We start from the raw sequence: 17605 nt of genomic DNA on the forward strand, positions 1-17605 counted from the left end.
AAGATACACTGTTATTATTCAATATAATCTGTTTTTAAAGCAATCACTGAGACAGTTGCAACTTGGTTGCTACACAGCATGAGTGCGAACGAGCACTTATCATCTACTGGCCATCCTCGTTGAAAAAGCAATTCACGAGAACATCGAGCAAGGGTCGGATCACTGGAAATCTGCGAAGGACGATGGCGGACCAAAATACGTCTGTGCGTGATACCAGTATAGTGTAGGCCGGTAATACACTGCTGGTGATACATAAGTATAAGACAAAATTATATTTTCATCTGAAATGATAGAGACTATTTGATAGATTTCATCGCAAAGACATAATGACTATAGTAATATCTCAAATAGCAGATTTGTTCCTTCTAAATATATACATAATTTGAAGTGATAAAAGAACAAATGAATTATGTTTATATAAGTAGTGCAGAAAATTTGTTTTCGTTCGCCAAGTGTTTCCGATTGCCTGGCCAGAATTTATTGCTAAAAGATTTATGGTATCCACATCAGATGAATTTAGCATAGTGGCATCATGCAATCAACAAGCAGAATTTATTAATCCGCGCGTAATCTTGGTAGGGGTGAAGAGAAAAACATAAATTTACCACATTACGCGAAATTAACCAAGTTTGCAAACAGAGGCACGTGGGGTTATACTTCAGGAATCAATATTTATATACCTGGCTGCAAATCACCCCCAATTATCCATCATTGCAAATCAAACTCTCATTAAATCACGGAGTATCACGTGACGTAATCTCATTACGCCACTGGAAGGGCAAAGCTCTACACTAAAGCCTAATAAATAGGATGATTCCCCGCCTTAAAACAAACACGCGTAAACGGGGGTAAACGTTTAGAGATGGGTGTTTCTAAACATCATTTAGCTTCGTAATGCTACTCAAGTTGGATGAGGGGGTATCCTGGGGTTTATTAATGTTTGGAGGGTCTTAACACCTTGAAAATAACGATATCATAACATGTAAGGGCTCTCCGTAAAACTATTAAGGGCCATCGCCTTCTGTTGCCAAGTTCCAAGGCAGCGCTTCCCAGCATGCTTGCTCATGGTACAGCCAAAACACTTTCCAGCAGACCTGCACTGGACAGGGCCCATCACGCCTCCAACCAAGCTTCCGTGAGGCATTTTACAGGGAGCTGATTGTGGCAGTTTTAGTGTAATATATATGTAGAACTTTCATGTTTCGGTACATGGATGGTCCTAAAGTTGTGAATGCCCGAAGAGTACTATCCATCCTTCAAATAAAGCGATCCAAATTTTAAAATAGGCGCCCACCCAATGTAGTCTAAAATAATACAAAGCACAAAGATATCATATTGACAATAGTCGAAACAAACTCGAGAGCTCATCTTTTCGTGAGGGGTAAATTGCATGTTTGGTAGAGCCAACCTCTTGGTACAAGGGAGCAAAGTGCATGGCAGGCTCTAATTATCCACCGCTAGAATTTCGTGAAAATTCGAGTTTACCCAGGCGTTAAGCGCAACAGATACAAAACCTTCCAAAGAATGACGTGGTGAAAAAACAGCTCAAATAGCAGAAACTAAGATTTCACGGTACGGTACTGTTAACATGATCGCTGGGCCTTGGGGCGAACCGTTTATCTAAAACGTTTCAAATTGGGATGTCCAATTTCTTAATTTGATGGGGCAGATATGCACGCGATGTCATGCTGCTACCATGAACTGTTGATGGGGTCGAAATTGGTCTATGGCAGTTTGGCAAATACTATAATTAAGATGATACGGGTTGATAGGCTACAAATTACAGGCGGTGGCTGCTCAAAGTTGTGCCGAAGTGCGGTTCACTTTCAATGGGGAGGTCGGGGGACGATCAAGGCGCACTGACCGCAGTCAGTGCCCAGCATGGACTTCTGACCACTGACCACAGGGAGTCCAAGGGACGCCAAGTCAACAGAAATGGACACAACGGGTTTCCAATTTTAGATCATTGCATCCAGAACCTGGCAAGAAAGCAATGGCGATGTTGACATCCATGGAAGCGTTGCGCTGAACATAAAACAATCGTATTTAGGCTATGAACTCAAATGCTTGACGCCACCGCATCTGAAGACTGAATATGTATACATTAACACATTGATGGTAAGGATTGCCAGGAGGGTGTCTAGAGATGTGTCTGCCATTGCAGAATGCGTTATTGACTCAAAACTGAAAAACTTGGGAAAAGTCATTTTTCATATGAAAAGCTACATCATTTAACAGTACCATAATGTGACATGTAGAAAGAACACTTTAGTAAACTCCTTTTTACAATTACCATTCCTCTTTGGTTTTGAGAACCATTCGGGCCTCTTTGGTTCCATTCCTGACTGGTGCACATGGCCTATTCGGCATCATCAGCAAAAAGACGAGGGTCGGAATGTGCCGCAACAGCGTTACCCGATGACTTTCAAAGTGAGGGTACTGAGCCTGACAATGACCTGAAAGGGACAGTACATTACCTTTCCCTGCGTCTACCTTCAATAAAACGACGATACAAAGTAAATGTCAAATGGGACCACGACCTCCATGCGTGAAAGTGGAGCCTTTAAAGCTCCATATGTGTCGGGACCCTCCGCTGCGACCAGTCTGGCCACTTCATGGTCACAGTCACTTGCAGAATGTTCCCGTCCCAAAGTCGGTATCGTTATTAAAGGATGGGTAAACATTTTCCTACGGCGGGCTTGGTAGCAAACGGGCCGCTAATGGAGGGTTTACCGTCGTGCGCAAGTTAAAGGCAAAGGTTTACGCTGACTTCTTAGCTGTGATTGTTCGGGAAAGGTTAATTATGCTTTAAGTCGACTGGACATCGGGCATGCTCAGGAAGTGGAAAATCATCAGTTGGTGTTCGCTGCCTCATTTCGTTGTTTGACCGATGCCCGACTATAATTTCGTCTCTTGGTTAAGAGTAGTGTGCAGTGGGTCGAATGCAAAACGCTTTAGTGAAATCATCGCATTGTTCTCTTCATTGGAGCGGTAGTCTCCCTTGGTCCCGATCCGAACATCGGACAGGATAGGACGATACCGCTAAAAACCATGACATTTGTTGTCAACTTGAGACAAACGCGGCGCGATGAACAACAAGGGTGCTTCATTTAACAGAGGACAAAAGCAGAGTTGGCCGGATGACAAAAACAGATAAACTCTTGTCGGCATTACCGAAGAGCATGCAACCAGGAAAAACATGATTTGACAACCATAATTGACGAGTTTAAGGCTTCAGTAAATGATTTACTTTGTCGTGAAAGAGTTGAATTATTGACTGTCTCGATTCACTCGCTCGTTTAGACAAGACAAATTGGGAAATCTATTACATAATTCAAAACAAATTAATGACAGGACGATCTAGGAACATCTAAGCGTTTTATCAGGTCATAATGATAGGCTTGGGCAGTATTTAATTTCAGGTGCTTGCTCGATGGCAAAAACAAAATTTTTGGCAGAATACCTTTTCTTGTTGCCACGGCAGTTTAAAAGAGAAAGGTCATATATGTTAAAGCTATATTGTACAGCACATCTTTTGATACAACCAAAGCATGGTGTTGGGTGGGTGCAATCATAAGATTGGAAACCAGCGAACAGGAGTTCAACTTGCAGGTCAATACTACACTCCAGATGCTTTGTATCGGCCTCGTCAGCGGTCACATCTACATCTACATGTATATGGACCTCCTAATGGACCACTGCGTTGTTTGTGTTGTACAAATAGTTAGCACTTGGCTTACTGCCGCAGCTCATCATGTGGGCGTCACAGAACTAATGTAGGGAATATCTGAACAAAATTTGAAGTAATCCTACGACGGGTTCGTAAGCATCATGAACCAGTGACTTTGGAATCTCGGGTGGCCTAGGAAAATACACAAACGTGGCTGCGTAGCATTGCTATGCAGCTGTCTCAACAAGGCACAGCAAGGAAGAGAAAAGGTTGCCAACTTCAGCCGGGCAATTACCATTCCCAAGGAATACCAACTCCTGGAGTTGTTTCCAGGTCGGGGTAATGTGGCAGGAAACAAAAACAAACCCAGTTTAATTCCCATCTTTACGAAAATGCTTCGGAAACCGGTGCAACTCACGGTGTCACTGGGTACCCCGTCAAAATATTTGGCTTTTTTACATACCAACAAAAATTCAAAACAAATTCAATACCGTGTCGGATGTGCGGCCGAGTGTGTTTCCATTTACTGACATCTTGGCCACAGGTTTTCAAGATTCACAAGTTTACTTTGCGCACCATGAAAAAAGTAATGGTTTCCACCACTTTTCTGAAAGAGAGAGGTTAGAGCCCACCGAGTACGAAATGCACCCATTCACACCAACCCTATGTTTGTGTCTTTTATGATAAGACTTTTTGCAACACGAAGGAATGATAATGGGAACCTGCCAAAGCTTTTCCACAAGGATAGGAGTATCGTAGTCAATGTTTCAGACAAAAATTGTTTTTCTGGCAAAAGAACTGGGCTATCAACTCCTTGATGTTGGGTGCGGAATTTCGCGGAGAAAAAAAATGGTTCGCTTGTCGAGCAGACCTTAGCAAACTCCTGATGAGGGTTGACATTAGAGTCAGTGATCTTAGTTTCGACACGAAAGAAGAGTTTTCCCGACGTCCCCGTCATCTCCATTGTATTCGTACTCTAATCAACGGGCTCACATACAGTTGCAAGTCCACGCGGGCGCAATCCCGTTTATGGCACTACATGTTTCCGTAAACTGTTTGGGATGACAACCACACGCCTATAATATTACATCCACAGCTCCAATATCGACCTCTCATTAAAATTGGTAAAGCCTGCTCTCTAAACGAACAATAAAATTCACCAACAGATCATATCGAAAGCTAATTGATCCAGGCAACTAATGCATGTTTTGCCATACCGCAGGCAGTCAGGTATCAACTTCGCGGCTAAATGCGAAAAACAGACATGCCCGTTTCAGCAGCTGTGGCTTCAGCGTTACAGTAGGATGAAAGTTAGCAGAGCAAAAAACGAGTTAGGAAAAACGAGCCGGGTAGACAATTTGCTCGAGTAAACTTCAGGTAACTCAGTAAATTGCCAAGAAATATCCACAGCGTGGCATCTGTAAGAGCCATCACCTTCTCTCTGCCAATCTGGATGGGATCATCTCCAAACGAGAACTTGTAGATAAAGTTACAGTGTGTTTTTAAAGGATGCTACATTACAGTAGGTTTTAAAGGATGCTATATGTTTTACAAACGTACGTACATGTTTGTTGCTATCACCAACACTGCATTCGCTGTCACAAGTTGGTCATGTCAAGTTACACCATCGGGTTGTCCACGTAAAATATTCAACATTTATACAGTGTGTTCCCAAAATGATTCCCAGGTCTCACTTGGTTAATACTTACCTTGATGGCATGACGTTTGTAGTATAACCTATGCTCGAACAACGACACTTTTAATGAATCAAGCCTTGATGATCGAGGTTCGAAGATATGCGCCAAGGACAACACCACCCGCCGTGGACAGACAGCTTACAGCAGTTTTTTCCGGATACTTACCATATTGTGCGTACCATTACCAAGTGGTACTCCCCCCCCCCCATTAATTTCATCATTTTCATCATGAGATGAAATGATGCTGCGACCTTTTAGTAAATACGCGGTACTAAAGATCTATGAGTAATCGCACGAGGACGTGCAAAATAAATCATCATAGCATTTCCATCGTCAATAACACGGTTCACCGCCAAAACAAATCTTCCTCGATAGCTCAGCTTACCTATAAAAACCATTCTATTGAGGCGGGTGTTATCCTGCTCCCACGCAGTTGTGTCCTGTCGATCATAGAGTTCATGCACCGCTTGTAACAGGACTCGTCTTGGATTCCCGCGAACAGACACCACGCCCTAAAAAGAGAAGACAAATAAAAGATAGTTTTGTGTTTTTGGTTATTCCTTCCGATTTGACTACTAGTAATATGCAATAGCACAACGTTTCCCGTGCTTTTTTTACTAACTATGTTATCTGTACGTCATGCATTAGAATGCAATAAATAATGGTACTGAGTGGAAGCAGGCCAAATACTCCTTCGAAACCGTCCACATGGTAATTTTGGGTATCATCATACAAGCATGAAGAAACTGGGACCGAGGTTGAGTCGCGTCTGTTCGTTTCGTTCCGCAAAATATCATTCGCCCGCCAGTGACACTGGGAAGAAAATCCGTGTTTCCTTTGCGGGAAGCCACCGCTTACGATCAGGCGCAATTAGCCACCAGAGGGTTGACAAGCCTGCGAGACCTTGAAGGTCACATTGGATCCATTGAAAAACAAACCACCCAGGGTTCGGGATAAGGCAGCCTACAAGACAAATTGGTCGAGATAGCATCAGTCAACAGTCACCAACTCTCCACGTGGGGGACACACTCCAACCGGAACGTAAACTACGAATGTTGGGGGACAATCTCACCCCGTATTCTGAGCAAAGATTGCGACGGTTCAACTTTGCGCGATCCATATCTATACGTGAAGAGCTGTTGGGACTACCTAACTTGTTTTATCCGCACTGGCCACCCGGCTTGGCCTGGCGAGTCGAATAAGAACGAACCAATCAGGAAACGACCTCCCGTCGAAGGACCTCTGAAACGCCCCCGGCTCTCCGCTCAAAGTTTGCAGTGAGGACTTTATCGCAGATCGCGATCAAGCGATAACTGCAACGTAAACCGGTAACTTTCTTATCGACAATCGCCACAAATTGAAGAGTTAACTACGCGTGAAGTCATCCTGATAACATCGCGGCGAAACAACCGCAAACAGTTCAGAGCAGGTGGACCCAAACATCAGCGGAAGACGACACGATGAATTTTCCAGAGCGCCTCTCTTGGCAGAGATTGGTACTATTTCTATAGCTCGGCATCCTCGGTAGACCGATATTTGGAAAGCTCAGAACTCCTAACTTAACACCAGCTTTGTGGTGATCCCTGACCAAGGGGGATACATGGTGTACATTGACCACTGCAGTTTGGGCACTATTGACCATATAACTGTAGCAGAGGTAAAAACCTCTGGAACGGATTTGTCGAACAAATTCATTAACACATCAGGTTTCCTCCCTGGAGATTCAATACCTGGTAAAACCTTGTCATCACCGACAGGGTATCCATTAAATACCCCATCAGCATGGTGATAGACAAGTCGAAGAGATGATAAGCCCGACGAAGAAGCAACGGTGTTAAGTTTAAGAAAACATGTTTTGGATTCAAAGTCAACAGCCTGAGCCCAGGTGCGAGGAGTTGGCCACACCTGAGGAAGAGCAGTCTCACCTGAACGAAATTTGCAAGTGTCGGCCATATTGCGCGGGAATGTTTGGTAGGTGGCGGCCATATTGCGTGTTCAGGTGAAGTGTTCACTTTTTTACCACCAGGTGTCCCGTTTCACACAGTCGCACAACCAGAGGCGCTACCTTCTAGGTATTTGGGAACTAAACAAGTTGTCACTCGCCTGTGTGGTCGCTTTCTAACAAGAGAGCTGCGTCGAGGTCCGAGAGAAGGAGGAAACAACGGGACAAGAGAACCTTCTCAGTCAACACAAACCGCGTATGGGTCAGGGAGTTTTTTCGAGACTACAAAATCCTGTCACCAGCACAAAACCCAAAGCCCCAAATCAAATCAGAGCTGATCCATTGACCGCAAGTTTCGACAAGATGCCGGGATCGATGACTCAAGTGGTGGCATTTTATAAAAGGCCTTTACGGATCTTAGGTAAACTTACACGTCAAAAGCTTTTCAACAAAAACAACAAAATTAAAAGAAGATTTTTATCCTTTTTTCTATTTGACTTGAGCAATACAAACTGCCCTGTTGAGTAGTTTTTTCGCGATTTGACTCACTTTGTCTGTGCGCAGCGGTGGTCAGAAGACGTTACGCCGCTACGGCCAATTGACTTGGGTATGAGGGTGAAATGACAGGCCGCTACTCAAAGAAGTATTCCCTCTTGGTTTCACCTTTCGCCACGGTCTAGTCAAGATTATTGATAATGACAAGTCAGTGGACAGTCCCTTTGTTATTGACCCATCCACAAACATATTGGTCTGAAGAGCTGGTCGGCTATCTTAGTCTAAATTACTTCAGCGACATTTAAGGGCAATGGAGGAGAAACTAAATTCTTGAGTGTTTTATAAAGATTGATTCAAGAGGACAATAAAAAGACCCAAAGGGCCCTTAAACTGACTCGAAAGTGTGCTATCCATTTGTTTTGTTGGCATCAATGGATATTGGCACCTCTAAGTAAACGTTAAGTATATATTTATGTGGCATATCTTACTTAAATGGGCCCAAGGGAACATCGAAACCCTCCAAACCCCAGGCGGTGGGGCCTGATTTTCACTGATCATCACCAAACCACAATGGTCAACAACCCGAATGTCGTTAGAGCTGACCCAGTCGGTCTAGCGAAATCATCGAACAGACATGGGGATTTTCTTAGGTTAATCATACGAAAAATTGGTGATGAGACGACCTCCCACAAGTAACACTGAACTTGGCAAGCTGGACAAGGGTCAGTGCCTCACACTGGACAGTGGTCAGGAGAGAAAACCCCGGAATACCGGAACATCTTCGGTGGTCTTTGGTATGATCGTGACGATACGCATTTGATAACAAAATGAACGACTTCAATAAGGACACCTAAAATCAGCACCATGAGGGATGTCATTAGACTAAACTGACAAAAGAGACAGAAGGAAATCAAACAAGTCGGCGCGCAACTGCTTCAGTAGGCCGGGAATGTTCCTCACAAAAACACAAATATTGACCATCAAGGCCAAATATTACCAACACGAGTTGCTTCGGCAATGACATGATATCAATTAATCACTCGGCCAGGAACCATGTGATACACTGACCTACATGTACACTGACAAAAGGTAGGTCACACCGACCTAAATTGTGTAACCAATCAACTTTGATATTTTACCTTGTCTTTGCCGTCGGTAATGGAAAAAGGAGGAAAGAGTAATACCAGACAGCGCGTGAACAAACTTTTGACAGTTACATTCAAAATGCCATCAACCAATCTGCTATGACAGGCGCCATTTTTGAACATGAATATAAAAACAAATAGACTAAAAGTAATGCCATCAGCTGGGTCAGGACGGCAAGAAGCTAAGGGCACAGATTTTACCATTTATGAGGAACATCATGCTTTAGCTTTGATTGTCCTCCCAAACTTCACGACACACCTCATCATCATACGGAGGTTAGAATGCCTCGATGTCTCATCATTGATATGAATATGAATCTAACCATTACGCCAACACAATGGCGTCTTTGATTCCATCTTCTGGGGCCGAATCACCAGCGCCTCCTTTCTCGTTGAGAGAGATTAGCGCGGGGATAGTAGAAGAAAAGACAAATCACGCTTTGCTTGTTCCCTATTCATAAAAGCTATGATATAAAGCTAATTTAAATGAAATTTATTGAGAGGTTATTTGCAGTGCCGGGGGGCTGCTGCATTCAGTCGACACCACCATCTGTTAGCTGATACAATAAGCACCGGGCTTTATTCCTGGCCGTCTCAAGGGTCGCCAAATATAAAACACCCGTAACAATATCTATTACACGAACACTTTGTCGCGCTAGAGGACGCTCTTAGGGGGCGTCTCAAGTTACTAGAAATAGGGGAGGGGAGGTCCAGCAATCAGTCGGGGCCTTTTGGCAGTTTTCGTCTGTTTGCCGACATTGATCGGAGGGGGTTTACGTTATTGTATTTAATTTCAGTTTCAATGACAATTTTTAAGACTGTGATGAAGACGAACATGGGCACAAACCATGTGGCGATTCACGTGACAGACAACGTCTTGTAAGTTTTTCCGACACCGACTGAGCGAGCCCCCGCATAGATGGCCCCCAACTGGGCCGAGTCTTCCTATTCAATTGTGTCCATCATCACCGGCCATCATCCCTTCCATCCACAAAGCCAGCAGAAAATCAATTATAAAGGATTTACTTTCGAAATTGAGATATTTTCGTTAACCGGGTAATCATATTTGCGTTTCTCATATCGCGACAAAAGACGGAGTTTAGATATTTCATCTATTTGGAACAACGCGAAGTTACGCATGTTTGGCCGGCTAAATGCTACATCGAATAATACGGGAATTAAAAGGCCGGTCAAAGCGGGTATTTTGCCACGGGTCTCGAGGACACATGTGATGGAGGATTACGGCAAAGCAATGAATACCAGAATATTAAACATTGTTTACCATCCCATAGTGAATCGTTGTTAATATTCACACACGGCTAAAGCGGTGGGGGATTACGATGTTTTAATAAAACAAAATCGTTTTTATTGCTGGCATTCTGCCGGCGGGGAAAATGATGTTGCTCGTTCCGCCTTTTTACCAAGGACCGTCATGTCCCGGAAAAGGCAGCGTAGATGCGCAGACTGCTGGCAACGCTCAACGCGCGAAAATCAAACTGGTCAGGAGCGGCCGGGAGATGACCAATCTGTCGAGTCCAGGTAACGCCTCTTGCTTTGCGTTGAAACCTACCTCAGCTACGACAGGGCCACAACTGCAACCCTATTATCTGTAACCTTCGTGTTCCATCGAAATCTCACATTAATCACTGATGACCCTAACTTCAACCGGCTTGTGATCCTGCATTGAAATTCTCAGTGACCTTGATCCCTGCGAGAAGTCAACATATACCCCCAGAGATCAAGGATGGGAGGTATGCAATTATGCAACAGAATATTCAACGCAACATGAAAACGAAGTTCACGGTAATGAGGTGGCCGAGTAAACGAAGTGTTATCGGCACGAAGTCAAACAACTCAAATCACTGGGCGTGGCGGCCATGCTGAATTTCAGTCAAGGTCAAGGTCAGAATTGGGCGGCCATGTTTGTTGCAGAGATCTTAAACCAAACATGGATCACATTGAATACATTTATCGGCTTGTGGCACAATGGGTAATTATGGGTGGTTATTGGTATCAGTTACGGGTGATTTTGTGCCATGTGTTACAGAAGTCATCCAACATTGTCCACGGGGATTGGAAAGCCACTAAACCTGTCATTGGACACAAAACAAATGCCTCTACCCCATAACACGGCGCTATCAGATTCCCGGCCAGTAATGGCCGATATCCAATAACTGGCATCACAAAGATGACGTTATGAGTCCACTTTGGGCTGCAGATTATTTAACACCTAGCACGCGACCGAAAACATGAAAATTGAGATTTGTGGTAAGTTCCACGGATGTCTCCAACATGATTATTGTCAGATGATCCAAGAAAGGAAGGTCGGGTTGAGTCTTAAACGTGAGGGCGGAGACCGACCTCACAGCCACGCGTGTTTAGTGGTAATACGGAGGTCGAAAGTAAAAGTCAAATGAAAGTATCCTGCAAGATTGAAGTATCATGAATCGTGCAAGTGGATCGGACAACAGCAATTTTCAAACTGTAACTGCTTATTGACTTATAGAGATCACTAGTCCGGCCGAGACTGAGGAAGTCAGACAGCACTAACCCCTAATTATAGCTGAGCGCCCAATTCCATGCCAATAGCTTCACTCTCAGAGTGATGTACTAATTAATCACCAGCAGCAAATAAGCCTGTATGATCAGACATCAAAAGAAATTATCACAAGTTATTAAAGATCGTTTGCCCTTTGCGCGATCTAACGGCTTGAAAATTAGCAAATGTCACGAAGAAGTCATCAGAAGAATACTGAAAAGAATGGTCCATTCATTAGATTCTCTTTACATAAGACACAGACATAAATATCTAATTTGTAACAGCGCGACAAGGTTAATCAATTGTGTTTATGTTGTTCACGTGGCGGCATAATCGAACAAATATCAATGTTTTCATCTTGATAATAGGCTATTGTCAGTAAACGGCAATGTTCCGTCTTTCCATCTGATGGGACGCTTCCCAAAGCGACAAATATCAATGTTTACACCGAAAGATTACCCATTCTTGCCTATCCGCTGAGAGACAACCCGTGGATGTCCCGACATACCAACAAGGGCTAATGACTAAAAGCCAAGATTAATTTACCGCCCACGCCTCGATCCATCAACATGTCCGTGGAGTTGCAGCCAAGATAATTCAAATTGTCTTAATTGATGTTGGGTTACGGAATTAATTGCATTTCCCATGCCCGAAGCCAAATGAGTCGTCAGCCACCATTTCAGAGTCGATTTCGCCATGAAGACGATATGCCTGATGCACCATTGGCGTCGCAAATCTACACTTCAATCATTCTTCCAATGAAAGTAAAATGCGATACTTATACACTCTGTAGCATGACCATGTTTTCTTCATTTGAACAAAAGTGGCCACTTATGGCACACCAGGCGGGAGTAAGGGGATTATTTGTGCAGGGATTGGCAAATCATCGTGCACTAGATGCCACAGGGAACGCGTACCCTTTGGCAACAACTTCTTCATTTACCAACTCTCTCGCAGACAATCGGCTGCCCTTTTCTACCACTGCTGCATGTGACATCACCTTTACACAAGTCTCCCAAAGACTCGAACAAGCATTGGCAGTCAATCTCAAGTTTGATCCCCAAACAAAACATTATACCTAGAGAACTGCGAGTTGACAAAGCTAGTCAACCGCATTGATTGATCCCTTTGTTACTTTAAGTCTATGATATCACGTCATCGTAAACGGGCAACTTCGATTCCTCCTTGGGCGGGTGGTGTCCATTGTCTGATGAAGAGGACACTTCCAGGATGCTGCAGGCTGTTCAGGTGTGTGTGGCACCCTCAAAGGTTTATTTCGGCTCGTCCGCTTGGTCCAAACACTGACCTACAGCTCCATGGGAACACTTTTGTTGGCAATCGATTGGTTAAGGCAAAGTTATCCCAACGAGGAATATCTTTCTCAACATTGACATGGGGGCTACTTCCTTAGGCTGTGACTTACAAAATTGGCCATGAAGAGCCCGCCGTTTAACTTTCCTACTGATTAAAACATATAATTATGATAAAAACTTAATGACTGTGGCCGTGCACCGAGATTCGGTGGTTTTTCTGAATCGATAATGTCAATGGTCTATCTAGGACACAGACACAACCAGAATGGCAAGCAGTTTATTTTAACCGTATTAGTTGGTAGGTTTATACTGCTATACATGTGTATGAGCGAAACAGGGCACGACGCGATTCGGGCTCATCCGACAACATCTACAATTTCAGTCAGTTTAATGCAGCTTCGTGTCATCTTCCTAGTTTTACCAATTAGGTTAGCTATTGATCACATCACGATCGGCCGAGTCTGTCAACTGCCGCAGAGTAAGTGGTGGTTTAGCTTTATTGTAAACCAAAATATTATCAGTTACCCTCCTACATTTCACTGGAGTCGAAACAGCACGTATTGTTCTGTATTTGCACTACCTGATGAATTACTTTATTTATCAACTGATCAATAGAGGATGACTTGCCATATTGGTCAGAATCGCGAAAATGTGACAAATAACTGGATCGAGCTGAATATCACGCTTTACCATGGCACCAAATCCCCGAGAGTTCGATCTAGTGCAGACGCATGCATGTAGCTTTGTTTTAGAGGGACATAGCAGTGAGAAGGCCAAAATAATCGGACTGAGAATCTTCACCGATCTGTCGCATCTTCCCCGAGACAAACCTAGTAATTTCCAATAAAATTCCTTCTCGCTAACGCCTGTCACTATCTCGACTCATCCTCCTTTCAAAAAACTCGACAAAACCTGGCCATGTCCCCTTCCAGATGGCGTCTTATTACGACCCCCAGTTCTCTTGTACCTCGGGCGGCTATATCCCGAAGTTTCCGCCAGGATGCTCATACCTCCGCCCGGACAAACTCCGCAACAAACCAAGGGAAAAAACTCGGATTAGCAACCTCTCTGATGTGAATATGCCGAAACAATATTTTGAAAAGAGGCAACCGAAGCAATCATCCTTTATCGGCTAAAGTCCTTTGTTTGTCCTTGGGCAGCCCAGGTGGAAACTAAATTTATCTTCGCCCTAAAGGTTGGATATACTCCGGCACGAGTGTTAGGGTACCCCTAATCCGCTGGAATAACCAAAGGAAGTTGGAGACACTGTAAGAAAACCAATAGAACCATTGCTTTCTTTTCCAGAGAGGGACTTAATGTGGAAGTGGTTAGAGGCAATTCGGGACCTTGGTCATTGGATGTCAGGCAAAGGTAGGGCAGTCGAGTAGGGGAGTTTTCACCGGGCTTCATCGGGGTGGCCGCTTGGATCGTTTTAATACTATACCGCCCCGAAACCCCTGCGGCCACAACGACACTCAATTTTCTCCAAAATGAAAGAGGTTCCCCAATGATGTTATGGCCAATTAGAAACCCATTAGTAATCGCACATCCCACTTAAAAACCCGGGGAGACAGAAAATTGACGGATAAAGCATCGGTGGTAAGGATTGTATGGGATGCTTACGGACATTATCGGTGCCTTTGTAATGTGCTTATAGATTGTGAATGTATCTTGGGCGGGCTGCATCTTTCCCATCTGTGGTATGAACAGGAAGCAAGTCGTCCAGAAACAATTGGTGATCCACTCTAGAGCGGGGTGCTCAATGACAGGGGACACTCACGTTATGATAACTGTTATCTATGAATCTTCGTTTTCTACCTATCACTTGATGCCGACTGATTAAAGTGTTTCCCATTTGATCAGCGACAATCCACTTCGGGATTTAAATAATTGATTTGACCACTGTATCTTTTCATAGACCAGTCCGGTCATTTCAGGAAGGCTTCAACATAAATGCTTCCGACCACTTCCTGGCTTGGAAAGACAAGTATTTCACGGAAAGCTAGCCTGATGGAGGATGCTTCATTCACCCTCTCCGAGTGATTATTTAAGTGTGTAGTCATAGCCATTTTGAGGACCTGTGACGACAGAGCATGCCGTACAAGATCGCTTGCTCATTTTTGCCGACTATCTGAATCCTTTTGAGACACGATGTCAAAAGTTGGAAAATCACGTATTAGGTGGGCAGGCTTTTTTCAAATGATTAAAACCATCAGTAAATCATGAACGCGCTGGGTTCAAGAAGCTATAGCCCCCAGTGACTTGTTTCGTGATGCAGGCCTGTCAGGCGAGGCAGTTTCGCTGTCACATCCCGTCGCTTAGTGACGACAGGGCAGCTCCCACAAGACTTTCAGCGATTAAATGTTAATTTCTATAACACCAGCGACACTTGCAGAAGGTGTTTAACAAGAAAATTAATAGCTTTTGATCAGATTTCATCGAGGGCATATTTCAGAATTCATTAATTTCTAAATGAGGTGTCTATGGGTGTGAATTTATGGTCGTAAAAAGGGCAATGAAAGCCAACTGATTTTAGTCGCGACAGGTGCGGGCGTTTGCTTGCTACCCCCTTGTTTGCTCTGCGTCGCCGGAATGGTCCTTCCACGTGCTCCCCACTTGGGTACGGCTATAACGATGTAACCTTACAATAGCCTGAAACAAGGATCGGAAACAGAATGATCATATCGTTGACCAAACTACAATTTTAAGTTATGACCTGCACGTGCTCTCAAATAGCGGAGGTTGGATTTTATGAACTTTCAGTCGCCGCTCTTTAGGACAGGCCCTATCAAACAGCTATATCATCACCCGAGATGAAATGAAATGGAGGACATTTCTAAAGATTAAGATGGGCCATCTGTGATCAACCCGCCACTTTCTAATGTCTATGACCCTCTTAAGGAGATGGTCAGGAGCAGGGTTCAGGACCTTTGTAGCTGTATGATGTTGGCAGCTCCGACCCTATAATGTTTGGCCCCTTTGTCAGTGCCGCGTTTGCCAACAAAATCACCAACACCCAAATTGTACCATACAGTTAGAGAATCTTCAAAATCGTTGGCAGCAGCAGGAAGGACTGCAATTTTGACAGACTTGACTGTCATAGATACGCCATTATGAAGTTGAGCTTTTCAAACTTGTTTACATGTATCCCCGCGCCAGTCCATGCATCTTGAGACGACGGGAGAAATACACCCATACAATGCCTCAAGTGACTCAAGGTTGGCCAGTAAATGGATCACAGCATAACTGTGATTAAAAGACATTGTATCAATCCAGTTTTGATACCATTTCAAATTTGGTATAAAGGACGTGGCACTTCCTTCCAAACATCTGTGAAATTTCCAGAACGTCATTCACTGGCCTTAGCGTACGATCAATCTTCGAAGAAACACTCAAAAGACTGTCAGCCATTCAAAAATAATCATCTTGAAAACTTCCAAAGAATTTCAGTCAAAAGTTTTCAAAACGTCTCAAATATAAACTTTTAAATGGTACAGCATCGACTTGACAGGATCCCAACTCCCCGGGTGCAATATTAATATTATCAACTGCTAATTCTATCAGGGAATTTGCGACATCCCTAACAGTTATCTCATCAATCTAGTGTTTATAGCTAATAAACGAGCAAACGAGATAATAGCTACAAATATCATGGGGCACCAGTCACCCATCCATAATATTGAAATAACCTTTGTAGCTCTCTAAACGAGGAAGGTCATAAGAAACGCGGGTGAAAACAGCGCGAGGTGAGATGGTTTACGTCACCCGAGGTGCCCGATCTTTCACGATAACGACCGAGTATTCCCGAAGGTAATCTCGAATCGGTAAAGGGCAATCATGGCCCAGTAATATCATTTACCAGCTTCGCTAAAATAAAATGTGACTATTAATATTAATGAATTCGAAAGTGGCTTCAACCGGAATGGTTCTGATCCGTATTGGTCCCCTGGGCGCGACAACGAGCCGCGCTTTCTAAATTGCTGTTAAACACTTGTGAATCAGTGATCTTGGTCAATTTCTCAACGCTTGGAGGTAAGTGCCGGTTTGTCAAAGTCATAAACCTCTGATTCTGTGCGATATAGGGAGGGCCCCTGACGACATGTCAGGGAGCAATGTCCCCATACTACGCTTTACATCATTTCAACTCGGAACCCAGATGAAAAGCCAAGGAAAACGGGCCTCACGAACGCTCAGAGAAAAAAGATTTTCGGGAAATTTTGAAAGACAGCCGGGTTCATATTGGTCACTGATTCTATCACCATAACATCCTATACATATTCAACTCAGATTCGCAGCTCAATCAAGTAGCACAACAAAATAGAGAAATAAGTATACCGCGAGTGTCAGTAAGAAAATGGTTTCGTGCATGGAGAGCTTCAACTTAAAACAAATCACTCCTTTGGGTACATGAGGACTGAAAAATAAAACAACGAAATTAAAAAGAAATTAGAGGCGACAACTAATCGAGTGAAAGCAAATTACTCCTCGCAGGGTACACAATGACAGCTATGAAATTAAGCACCAAAAACTGAAATGACGATTCGAAAAAAGAACGTAGTAAAATTTGTTCCCAGTTGGCCTAATAAGTTAGGAGAGGGGATGCGGCAGATTACGCCATGTTTTGCATGACTGTTTGAATATAACGGGGCATTTCGACTAGTTTAATTAGTAGAATAGGATGTTGAATGGAGAGATGAGATGATGCTATACATTTTTCATCACAATGAAGAACACAGAGAGACTGGTCTCAGAGGATGGGTGGTATTGTATCCGATGATTGCTGCCGAGGATCTTCAGAAACATG

At 43.7% G+C, this 17605-nt stretch overlaps 1 protein-coding gene across 3 annotated transcripts in view; it reads right to left on the reverse strand.

The window, feature by feature from the left end:
• The window catches only part of LOC135485861 (zinc-regulated GTPase metalloprotein activator 1-like), a 109997-nt gene that overhangs the window by 7058 nt on the left and 85334 nt on the right, over positions 1–17605 (reverse strand). For all 3 annotated transcript variants that reach the window (XM_064768195.1, XM_064768194.1, XM_064768193.1), the window contains exon 12: positions 5753–5879. In XM_064768195.1, the coding sequence (XP_064624265.1) occupies positions 5753–5879 (127 nt within the window). The remainder of the gene's footprint in view (positions 1–5752; positions 5880–17605) is intronic.

Source organism: Lineus longissimus, chromosome 4 (genome assembly GCF_910592395.1).
Source record: "Lineus longissimus chromosome 4, tnLinLong1.2, whole genome shotgun sequence".
Classification (NCBI taxonomy): Eukaryota; Metazoa; Nemertea; class Pilidiophora; order Heteronemertea; family Lineidae; genus Lineus; species Lineus longissimus.